The sequence below is a fragment of the Pangasianodon hypophthalmus genome, chromosome 23 (genome assembly GCF_027358585.1).
Source record: "Pangasianodon hypophthalmus isolate fPanHyp1 chromosome 23, fPanHyp1.pri, whole genome shotgun sequence".
In the NCBI taxonomy this organism is placed as follows: Eukaryota; Metazoa; Chordata; class Actinopteri; order Siluriformes; family Pangasiidae; genus Pangasianodon; species Pangasianodon hypophthalmus.
In genome coordinates this window covers 9943538-9956654 of record NC_069732.1, presented here as the reverse complement: position 1 = coordinate 9956654, position 13117 = coordinate 9943538, and the positions used below count along the sequence as shown (strand labels likewise).

General features: G+C 37.0%; 1 protein-coding gene across 1 annotated transcript in view; it reads right to left on the bottom strand.

Moving 5' to 3' along the window:
* The window catches only part of gabbr2 (gamma-aminobutyric acid (GABA) B receptor, 2), a 181354-nt gene that overhangs the window by 77783 nt on the left and 90454 nt on the right, over positions 1-13117 (bottom strand). Inside the window, exon 3 of the mRNA XM_026929439.3 lies at positions 3586-3756. Within this exon, the coding sequence (XP_026785240.2) occupies positions 3586-3756 (171 nt within the window). The remainder of the gene's footprint in view (positions 1-3585; positions 3757-13117) is intronic.

Genomic DNA, 13117 nt, shown 5'->3' with positions numbered 1-13117 from the left:
TTAAAGTAAGCAGAAATAATCCCTTTTAGTCCAAACCAGATTTTCCACCATTTTTGGCTGTTTTCCAGAATTCAGCCATAGCGATATCGGCAGGGTTTTCCTGGCTGCTATACATTTGTTGGTGTCACAAAAAAAAAAAAAAAACATTTTCCACTCTGATATGTCGCATGAGTGATTGTCGTTGCTGAGCGGCTGTCCATCTCACTCTACTGCACAGCTGAGGGCAGCAGGGTGGCACTAGCACAATACGCTAATCAGGCTTCCAAAGCCTTCCTCTGGCAGGTTGATAGGACCTTGTCTGTTTATGCCCTGCAACTACATCGTGACAACCGAGATAACGGGATTATTCATTTCTGCTACTCTCATAGAGACTTATTATTCCTGCACAGTCAATAGACTAGGTTTAACCAGCCTGCTCTCCAGACATTTCTACATTTGGAATATTTTCAAAATAGGCCAGTCTTGAGAATGAAGCTAAATTTTAATATATTTTTAATGGCATGGGAGTTAATTATGTCCAGTCATTACTTCAGACATGGAGAAATAAAACTTATACATAGTTGCTGAGCATAATGATGTGGCTATGATGTACTTGAATATTCTGCTAAGGGGATTAGCCGTAGTGGAGTGATTTATTTTTAGGGAAGTGGCTTAAAAACAGCTATCTTTTTAGAAAAATACAGAATGAGAGAGATGACGAAATGTCTAATTATAATGTAAAAAGTCTAATCCATAATGTCCTGATCTGAACCTGATCACAACCTGATCTCACGAGAATACAAATTCAATTAAGCTTGTATCAATAAAATAAGGTGATGTAGTTGGATTTTGGAGTGATGTAGTTAGAAAAGGTACAAACATTAACCCCTTCCCTAACCTTGATATTTTTATACAAAAAGGAATATTGGAATTATAAGGCGGGAGACAAAATTTTTTTACCCAGTGTTTCAACTTTAGAGTTTTATACTTTTAAGAATTACTCTGTTGGCCTTGTCTTTGACTTTGGATTTTTGCTATCTGCTGAAGACTGCAAAAGTCGCAAAGAATTTTACAATCAACAATCATACATAAATATGCTCTTTCCCATCTACATCCATTAATATCTACCTATACTGGAGCAAAGTATAAAAGTATAATTGAGTTTTACCCTGCAAATGTAATCTAGTTTTACAGCAACTATCAGTATGCTTTAAACCTCCAAATGAAGCATTAACTGCTACACAGCCTCTTACACTCATTAAATCATAAAAAATAAGTTTAATATCTGACAGATCCCACTTGTCCTCACAGTGTAGAGCAACAGCCATTTGTGTCGACTGATATGCCACTTTTGGACATTTCATTTCCCAAAAGAAAAAGTCCTAAAACAGCAGATTTCACAAATAACAAAGACAGGGACCCGAAGCAGCAAATATATCTCACATAAAAAAAAACTAGCCAATAATGTGAACACTTTGCAAAATAACTTTTCATAGAAATTTTAATGGAAAATAATAAAATGTAATCTCTTAATAAATACACACTCACTGAGCATTTTATTAGGAAATACTGTACACCTACTCTTTCATGCAACTATCTAATCAGCCAATCGTGTGGCAGCAGTGCAATGCTTCGGGTAATGTTCACATTAACCACCAGAATGGGGAAAAAACGTGATCTCACTGATTTTGACCGTGACATGATTGTTGGTGCCAGAAGGGTGAGTTCAATGTTCAGTGTTCTTCAGTGGCCTTCCCAGTCACCTGATCTGAATCCAAAAGAGCACCTTTGTGATGCTGTAGAAAGGGAGATTTGCAGCATGAAAGTTCACCTGAAAAATCTGCAGGAATTGTGTGATGCAAGCATGTCAACATGGACCAGAATCTCAACGGAATTTTTCCAACATCTTGTGGAATCCATGCCACAAAGAACTGAGGCAAACTGAGGCAAACTGAGGCTGTTTTGAGAGCAAAGGGAAGCCTTACCCAGTATTAGTATAGTGTATTAGTATACCTAATAAAGTGCTCAGTGAGAGTATAAACCCAGTACATTAGGTTGACACTATTTCAAATAGAAAACCATAAATATGTCTAAATCAAATGGTAGGAAGAATGCATCCTGTCTTTGCATACACTGCTCATGTTAGCATTTGAGGTTGCAGAAACATGTTCTTAGTCTTAAGATGATCAACCTTTTCAACTACAATCATTTTATTTTTGTTATAATGGATTAAATTCTAGAAATAAAATTTTGTAGTGTCTATCCTCGTAGGCTAATATGATAAATAATTAATGCACTCATTTCCCTATGAAAAGGATTCTGCATTTTATAAACACATTGTAGTTATATGATACTTTTAGCAACTGCAGAACATTTTTTCTAGATAACACTCAGTAAAAAGGAAGAAAAGCTTAGGAAGTCACTGTTAGCACTATGTGTTTGTAAAGCAATCTGGCATTCCATTTAGGAAGAAATTAAAACATGGGAAATTAATGCTATTAGGAAAGAGCTTTTCGGGGAAAATTGAGAGAGTCATTAGGTAAACTCTTCAGTTTTAGTTTACTAAAACTACTCAAACTAGTTTACTTTATTATCAGAGATTTAATAAACTAGTTTAAGTAGTTATCTGTTGGCCCTGCCCAGCCTGAATCTGGAAAAAAAAAAAAAAAAAGCTGAACAAGTTACCACCATCCGGAGGTAAACTTAATAGATGAATCAATGACTTAAATGGCAAAAACAGATGCAGATAGGCAGTATTTATAAATTACAATTAAAAGTATAATCAGCAATTTACAGCAGAAATTATGTTTGTTTGAAAGAGCTACACTGAAAAAAAGGGAATATGTGGTCAGTCAGATTTAAGAGAAATTATAATGTATAATTTACATAAAATATTTATTTACTGATCAAAACATGGTTTTGTTGCTTACACGAAATTTAATTTAAGCAAAATAAATCTAATCAACTACTTGAATTATGTAGAGTGAGTGTGATCTATTGGCTTATTCAGTCACATTAGAAAAGCTCACAAGGATGTTGATGCTGATTAGTATTAAGTTAATGTGATTAAAAAAGATATAATGTAGTGGGTTACGTAGCCGCCTCACAGCGCTGGGGTCCTGGGTTTGATTCTGAGTTCAGGTGACTGCATGGAGTTTGCTTTTTTCCAGGGCTTTGAATATAAAATGATCAAATCATGTTGGCTGCATAAAAACATTCTGTGATAATGCAAATCAATTCATTCATGTGGAATCAATGTACAAATCTGAATCAAGTAAATTCAATGAACCTTTTTTTCCGTGTACAGAACAATGACCAAATGGAGTACAAAAGCTACACTAAAACGCTACACTTTTTGATGTAAAACTGCACACTTCAAATAACAAAGAACTAAAGGAATAATGAATGGGTCAGGTTCCTTGTTAATTTACGAACAAGTTCACATACTATGGTAGTTACAAAGGGTTTCGGGAAACACTCATTAATTAAAGAACTTTCTTACAAACAAGATAAAAAAATTACTTAGTGTTACAAATGCTTCGGGAAACCCACCCCGGCTTTTTTTTTGTGCTGATTGTTCTACTGAACTGAGATCTTTACACTGACCTCCGAGAACCTCTGGACGTCCTGAGTCAGGGTCCCCACTCTGCTCCAGTTGTAGTAGTTGAGGAACTTCACAACAGCTGGATTGACCGCGTTGTCTGAAGGAACTGTCCTGAAAAAGTTAGGGTACTTCTTCTTATCTGCCAGGACTGGCGTCGTTGCGGCAAAAGATAGCTGCAAACATGGAGAAAGTGAAACTATTGTTTAGTAGAGGCCAAACTTACAACAACCAAACACTGCAAAACACCTGAGTACCCAAATATAGCAAGTCTGTATGTAACTGCTGTTTATTTTAATGTGATCGAGGTGATGAGTTTTGTGCTAGATTACACTGATATTACCTTGATATAAATATAGAACAATAAGCAGAACTGAAGCTTATGTCCAAATCCATACACTCTTTTTTTTTTGGCCTTTTCATGCTGGATTAAGTGTGATGAGCCAGGTCAAATTCTCTGTGTCAGGACTATGGGAGTCCAAAGTACAGGAGTGAACAAATCAACACAGTCACACATCTCTATAAAAAGACAGCACTCACACCTTCAGAGGGCGCCTATGGTGACACGAACCGCGAATGTTTGCACCACTGACAGTCAACCGCAGCTGACAGGCTTCAGTGTGTGTGTGTGTGTGTGTGTGTGTGTGTATGTGTGTGTGTGTGAATGAATGTATAATGATGCCATGATGAGCCTATTGAAAACTAAAGAAGTGCTTGCTTTTTCACGATTAATTTACATTCTTGTGTAAAGATTAAGGTCTGTTTGGATATTTTTCTCCATAGAAAAAAAGATTTAAGGGAAAAAGCACTGAAATCCGAAGTCAACTGACACATTATTCTCAATTTCCAGTTTAAATATTGAACTGTAAGCAGCTTTCAAAGTTGCATGATCTGAAAAGGAGTTAAGAAGCGTGTATAGATCATACAATGAAAAAAAGGTCTTATTCAGCAATACTTTCATGTTGACAAGGACTGTAGAGTGTATTATGGGCCTTGATGAAAGTCAAACATGCTATTTATGTCCTCGCTCAGTAGGTTAACATGGTACACAGACTTTAATAAAGCCTGAAGGTTGTTAGTCTTTTAGAGATAAACATATGGATCTTCTTTGAGTCTATCTTCTACAGCATATTCACTATTCACTATTGGTAAAGGAGCATATCTCTGTGCACATCTAATTCTGATCAAATTTGTAATACTGCTGAATATTGAGACTCTAACTCAATAAATTATAACTCAATAAACTGTGTGATATGCAGATTATTATTATGGGCAATATTCTGTAGGTCAATCATTTCCATATTGGCAAAAAGGGGTCTTCAGGAACATTCTGCCAGCATCAGTAGATTCTCTGACTCTCTAGTACACAAGCAAGCTTTCCCAGAGCAAGGATATGGTCAATTCTATTAATTCCCACTCACTGCTTCAGGAAGTCAACAGAAAGATGATTTTAAACTGAAAAAGTACTGTTGGTCAAAATGACACAATGAAAGTTCTAAATGAAATTATTTTCTCATCCTGTGTGTAGGCTTGTATTGAAGCCGAAATGGAAGTGAACTTTAGCCTGCAGTATGTTATGGTTATGAACTTTGTGACCTGAAGAGGAACATAGGAAATGTGCCTCATCTGCTCCAGTGTCTGGCTCATTTAAATCTGACTGGTTTTAATCTATTTCAGCAAGATAAGCTATCTAATGGCAATTTTTGTTAAAGATCATCTTCAGTGTGCATTTGTTTGGCAAAATCCATTTACAACCCGTCTGAGGTACTGGCTCAACCAAATAGTTTTCCCTGTCAGTGGCTGGGTGTTATCGCCCTCCATCAGCACCTTCATATACCCTTATGTGAAGGTCTGATCTGGTTTTACTAGGTGATCCTAACTGGGAAATGCTTAACCTATCTGAGGAAATTATAGACAGTCTCCTAATCCTGGTGAGTCTTTACAAGTCTCATAACAGTAATGGCTCAGGAAACAGTTCCTTGCACTCAAAGATCATATTCCAGCCCAATTTGAGCCCCTGCTTCATTTGCCTCCATTATTTCCCCAGCTTTTCTCTTCTGGTCATTTCAGAAGATGAGATCTCAAAGGTACTTGTTATGTTAGACTGGGTCAAGGCAAGATCCTAATGATACTACCAGTTTGACAGTAACTGTCAGTCACATCAGTAAAGCACTACAGGCCAAGCAGCAACAAATGCAACTGCAATCATTTCTTCTGATATAGTCTTGCAAGATGAGGTAGAACTGCATCTGTGAAATGTATGACAGGCTATTGCAACAGCAGTGGGCTGTGACTTCTGTTCTTTCCAATTGCACAGTGACTAAGCTACCAAGTACCTTGCAGTGAATGAGCATGAGCTACCATCACTGCTACCATGTGAGGCTAAGATTTAATCACCTGTCAGCCTCCAGTGGGAAAACAACCTGACCTTACTGGAGGAGAAGTTAGTCACAAGGACAAGACTAAGAAAAGGATTGAGAAATGCTATGGAAACACTGATTAAATTAGTCACAAAGATAAAAATAACTTTTCTATTTATCTTCTGAACAATTAGTGCTGACATGACAGGTATCAGTGACTGTCAGTAATACATTTTCTTAAAGAGCACAGCCAGCAGATTGAGAAAAACTCAAAACTATGACAGTGTTAATGCCTAAACCCCAACAGCATAGGAGCCATACAACAGATCAGTGTTACAGTGTTTTATCTGATGTCACCAAGAGCCTCTGTGGCTGAAAACATAGACTTTATATTCAAAGTCAACTTAGTAACTGGCCAAATGTCTGTACAACATTTTGTTCCTATTCATAAGAAGGCACATCATCCATAGCTATACCAAAAGCAGTAGTTCCTTAATCAGCGGAGATCATTTCTCCTTCAATTTTAACATTGTCTTGTACAAAAAAAGGGGGTATTTGCTTCTGTGTGGACTACAGAAGACTACTACTAAGCTGTTGGTGAAAATCACAGTTGATTGCTTTAAGACAACATGGGAAGCCTGGCTTCCCCTAAAATTTCATTAAAATGCACCAGTGAAATGTTTACCAAAGTATCTATATTATTCATAAATCTTGGTGGAATTCAGGATTTTAGCGACTCAAATGATCAGATATCTCACTGCATATTGGAACTGTTCTGTATAGCACTGTTCGTTCCTTTAACTCAAACTTTTTTTTTGGCAGACAGCTCAGCCTGTGTGAAAATCTCCTCTGAAGCCCCTGACACAGTGCTAATAGACACTCATGCAATAGAAGCTCATGCATCTCTGGGTGTGTACGGCAGATTCGAGTACACTCTGTTTTAATGAGAAGAAAGAATAATGCTCATTGGACAACAGGCTTTTAACACATCATTTTGAGCCATGCCTGGATGCATGGGCTTCACTGGGGGTGAAAGGGAGTATGGGCAGGTGCGTTTTTGCACAGAAAAACAACATCTCAATGTTTATTGGACAGCACACATTTTATTATGTCCCACCTGGAAGCAACCTTATGATGATTTGTAGACTTCCCGAAGGGGCAGAATCTCATAACCAGCTGCCAATCACTGAAATGGTAATGAAGATGCCTGATATCTCAAACTTAAACATATCAGCGCCAGTCAGAATCACTTGGAGCGGTGTAATTTGTGGTGTTAATTTTGTAAATATACCATAAAGTATAAAGTTCTGTTTGATTATTTACATTCATTTCTAAAATTTGTTGTTTGTAAATCTAGCTAGCTGCTTGTCACGTTTGTAAATCTAGCTAGCTGCTTGTCACACTAGTAAATCTAGCTAAATGCTTGTCACGCTAGTAAATCTAGCTAGCTGCTTGTCTGCTTTTTGGCACAAAATGGAAGAAACTTTTCATGTTGACCTAATTTTAGAAAAGTCTTTTGTTGCTCATACTTATGAGGAGAGACTGAAGATTAAACATGAAGGCAGACCAATGCCTAATTCAAATGAAATTACCAAGCAAATTATTTCAAAACTCAGGGAGCAAATAAAGGTCCTTTTAGCTGTCTTGGTACAGTAAAATTGATTGACTGTGTTTATTATTAGTCATAGATTTTGTGGAGCGTCAGCCATACAAGCCCCTGTGAATGAGCTGTTACTGTAGAAATGATAATGTGTTAGAACGAATTAATATAAACCCATCATTCATGTTACATAACTATCCATAACAGACAATTGTGCTTCCCCTATTTTAATATCCATAATAGCCACCACCGGGCAAATGTGTATTAAAATACCACAGAATCTTAGGATCTTTATGAATGATAGGATCTTTGTGAATGAACTATTCAGGCAAGCTATGTGCTTTAACACTACTTCTCCACTGTAAGCTTTTGTGCAGATCTGGCAATCCTGATCATAGCTTAAATTCCACGTATTTACTGAATAGATTAACACATGAAACATCACTTTTGTGACAATGCATATTTTTTATGTTAATCTACAAAGTAGATTATTCTGTTCATAGCAGTATTTTCAATACAGTAAAACCAATTGGCATTTCAGCCATATTAATGCCATACATACAGTTTACTTGCGATGACATGAGAGTCTTCATTTAATAGTAACTTCATTTATTAATATGTTTATAGTATCTTTACTGACCTTGCATGTCCTCTATAGTTGCAAGCTTTTTGATGGGTGTGTGACAGACCATTTCCACCATATTACAGGGGTTTTAAAATTGCAATTTGTAGAAAGGCTAGTAGGTGCTCACATGCACAGTTTGTGTGATGAGCTACAGCCTTAATAAACTGATTGTTAATGTCAGAAGTATTAGAAATTCATTTTGCAGCAGTATCAAGTTTAATACTGTGCCACCTCCTGTACACACATCTGGCACCAAACTTTATTGGATGCCTGTCAAATGCCTCAAATTCAGAGAATGTGGAGATGGTCTGAAAAATACCAGAACACTTTCAAATTCATTTAGCCTCCAGGTTTTACAGATACATGCAGATGCGAGTGAGACGGGAAAACAGGAGCTGTGTTGACCGAATAAAAAAAAGAGAGAGATCAGACAGGCTGACTTAAGGTTACTGGCTTGGGAAAGGATCTTATTCAACATTGGACAAGGAGTGTAAATAGCATAGTCTGGGCTGCAGAAAACTGAAGACCTTGTCAGGAAGGTCATTGATTTGAAGTTATCACTAACTGTGCAGCTTTTACCTAAGATCATTGATTTGAAGTCATCACTAACTGTGCAGCTTTTAGCTAGCTGTCTAAGTCATACTGAAGGGCCTTTCAACACAGTGCTGTTTTACTTTACAGTGTACAGCTGTGGAGGAGTAATGATTTTTAATCTCATTATCCGGTGTCAGCCAGAAGAGGATAGGTTCTCTTTTGAGTCTGGTTCCTCTCAAGCTTTCTTCCACTTCATCTCAGAGAGTTTTGCCTTGCCACTGCTGCCCGTGGCTTGCTCAATGTGGATCTAATTCTACATTTGGATTTCTGTAAAGCTGCTTTGTCCATCTATCCATCTATTCTCTGTACCACTTATCCTACACAGGGCTGTGGGCAGCCTGGAGCCTATCCCAAGGGACTCGGGGCACAAGGTGGAAGACACCCCATCGCAGGGCACAACCCATCGCAGGGAACAATCGCACACACACTCACACACGAATTTAAAGCTGCTTTGTGACAATGTTAATTGTTAAAAGCGCTATATAAAAATGGATTGAATTGATCCAATGAATTGACTGATTGACCCAAGAGCCTTGATTTTAGTGTATCAAGCATAAAAGACCAACGTACTATTGCACCTAATGCTTTGTCACATACTTACACAGCAAAGTACCCAGTCTAAGGGATAACTGCAGTGTACAATATAGAAACCATGCATTCAAATCTTTCTGTAGTTTGGTATGATGAAGAGAATAACAGAAGTAAAAGGAGTGAAAAGATCTAGTGCCTGATTAAATTGTACCCAACCATCATCAGGGTCCCAAACTTTAGCTTGTCTTACTCAGCAGTTAAGTGAAACATTTTATACTATGTGCTTAAGAAACCACTGAAAAACCACATATGAAGGTTAAAACCAGAGACTGTTAGAGATATTAGAGGTTTATTGGCCAGTATGAAAGGATGTACAGAAACAACAGAGAAAAAGCACTATGGGCAAAAATAAATAAATAAATAAATTTATCTTAATTCAGTCCAGTGGTAGACACATAGCACATGCTAGGTGTAAACATCGAGGACACATTTCCACAAAAAGCAACAAGTATTTTGTGTAATTGTGTAGTACGTGGGTTCAATTCAGCACCAACTCATCAAGGCAAGAATGTACTGGTCTTACCCCAGCCAAGGTTGCTATGGTGCAGTTTTTCTATCATGGCTAAACCAATGACCATAATGCTTATGACATAGTCTAACAACAAACCCTTATCTATCAAGTCTGTGTCATTGTGGATACGGAATTGGCCTGACAGCCTTGTTACTTTTGAAGAAAAGTCCAAGACTGCTGCAGGTTTTAGAACCAAGCTGGCCAACAAATGGAAAGACCATGCTTACGTCCTAAAATGGCTTAGCAAGGTCTATTTCAAGGTAACATTTGACAGGTGGCAACCCTGGTCAGAAAATGTCAATATGTCATATCTGAATAAGTTTCTACTGAGTCCAGGGAATACTGGACTTTACTCCTTTAAATGGAGTTTAATCACTGTCCTTTGCAGTCAAAATCTGACTACTGAAAGGTCAAATACCAGCTAGACTGTGATATAATTGTGTCAGGTTATTGGACTGGTGGTGTTGCAACCTGATTCTAAATTACATAAATTATATTTAAATTATATTTTGTTTTGTTTCATATAAGACATGGTAAAGCAAGAATGCTAAAATGGTAAGGCTTAAAATATCCATCATATTAGTGATCACATCTAGTCATCTCTTTTATATCATTCCCTTGTTACTTTAGACTATTATGAATACACAATTACACTTGAGGAGTGAAAAATCCCACAGGACTACAGACAATCTATGACTTGTTGCACTTCACTGAGCCTATGGTTAATATTTGTTTAGAAAAAAAGAAGAAAAAAATTGTTTGATTAGGTCCTCAAATTTCAATTGTATACTATGGTGCATACTCTCTGACAGCCAGAGAACCTGTGAATAGCAACACATTTTGCGTTCTGTTAAACTGTGTGAATAGCAACACATTTTGCATTGTGTTAAAAAGTGTGATAAATCATCGAGAGAAATAATAATGTTTAGACAAAGAAAGAGAGACAGTTTAAAATCTAGTTACACGACACTGTTGGTGATTAAGTTGATGATGAGAAGACATGGGCAGTGTGCTGCTGCAGCAGAAAAAGTGCGACGATGTCAGCCTTTTGTTAAACAGAGACAGTTGTGACTGTAGACAAGTTGCAAATGAATTTACAGCCACAAATAAATCTCACTTTCTCAGTTTGACCTTTTTTAAAACCCAGAACCAGCAGATTCAGAACTTTTTCTGTGATGCCCCAGAGCCAATGAAATACACACATTATTTTCTGTTGCTCTAATGGGAATGGTGACATACCAGAGCCAAAATATTCAAATATGCATCTAAATTTAAATCACTATATGTCACCAACAAAGATGGTGATAGTCCATAGTGACAAAGCTGAGATGCTCGATAGACATCTATCAGAACACACTGTCTTGCTGGCATTACTAATAAGATAATGGAATTAGGTAATCCTTAAACCTCCTTTATGTTTTAAAGTTTCTCTCAGAGAGAGAGAGAAAAAAAAGAATAAAATTTATACTCTGACAGAAAAAAGCTATGGTATCCCCAAAATTAGAAAATTCAATAATAGGCTAACTAATGAGTGAGAGACTTACAGAGTGTGGTTTTTTTTTTAACTCACTCTAATTTTGTTTATTAATTGTTTTAATTATTTTGTAAAGTCTTAAACAGTCAATAAACTAAATTAAGCATATAATTTATATTACTCATCCTTTTATCATTAAATGTGCCCTTGTATTTTTCCAAGTTCTCACTTTTCCAATTTTATGGATTTCACCATATGTTTTGTCATTCCCTGATTTCCATATTTCCTGATCTCCATATCATATATGAAAATGAGAGGGGTGTGTCCAAACCAATCCAGGCATTAGATAGGTTAGATTAGGTCCAGGCCGTATCCCTCGTTAAGTGGTTAAGTAGATCAATCAAAACTAGAGCAATCAAGAGTGTCGGTTTTGACCACATTGTCTTTGCCTAGGGAGATGCTGCTGAGGGAGGAATTTGACAGTGATTACACAATGATCTCATCATCATTTACACATTTACAGTTACATAATTTATTAAGAAAACACCTCAAATATTTTCAGAAATGTCTTTAAATCGATTCAAAGTGTCATGACATGGTAAAGTTTGCCTCTCTATTTTGCAGCCCTGAAGGGACAGGCTTTGAAATCAATAGTTTTACATCTTCTTGTTTTTTCTTGGTTTTAGAGACAGAATGGTGAAATAGAGCCTTTTGTGTCTTATAAATGTTTCACATTTGTAGTGTGGGATTACTAAACAATGATTAATAATGCACTGTAATACTTAATATGTGTAGTTTGTAGGCTCTGTATTCATAGGTATACCTATTCCACTCAAGCCTTAATAGCAATTAATCTGTTGGATTTGGCACAGGCTATGGTTTCGAAGCTCACTGTAATGAATGTGCTTTAATGCTGTGCTCCCTGAATAACATGGGATTACTAATTAATGATGCATGGTAAAACCTCGTATATGTACAGGCGTTCTGTACCTATTCTGTTTGGCCGCATTACCTGATTTAACAAAAATGACCCTTACCGCTAGTAATCTCACGACAGTCAGTGTTCTCATGGCAAGAAATTTAGTTTAGAAGAAGAAGAAGAAGAAGAAAGCTAATTGATGTTCTTAGAGTAAAACAACACGAAGATTGTTAATAATACTGATTAGCAGGGTCTCTCTGTTAAACTTCAAGCATGTTAGCACTGACAGCCTGGAGGCTCTTATGGTGACCTTCTCCATGAAGTTGTATTTTTTCTAAGATCAAGCTTAATGTGTCAACTTTTTCACAGTGTCAGTTATTTTCGTTATACCAGTGATTGCCATGATTCCATAGCAGGGCAGCAAATCACTCTAAAAAGGACACCCGTCCATTACAGGGTACTGATCACACTAATTCACACCTTGGGGCATTTTAGATTAGCCAGTCCACCTACTGGCATGTTTCAGGGAGGAGGAAGGAAACCAGAGAACCAAAGGGAGACCCACAGAGACACAGGGAGAACTTGCAAAACTGTAGATTGAACAAACGGTCAAACAAAATCCAACCACATCACCTTCATTCATTCAAAATCATACTAATTTCTTTTGTGATAAAGGTGAGTTTTCTTGATTAACAATGTGTAAACAGGTAGTTACATTTCAGAGAATATGCTCCACAATTGTGATTCCTTTGCCTCATGGCACCATTTTGTCATTTCACTGGAGAGCAAGTATTTTTATAAATCAATCACCCTGATCTGTGTCCTTTCTGACTTTAGAGTAATGACCTGCAACTCTTTGAGGT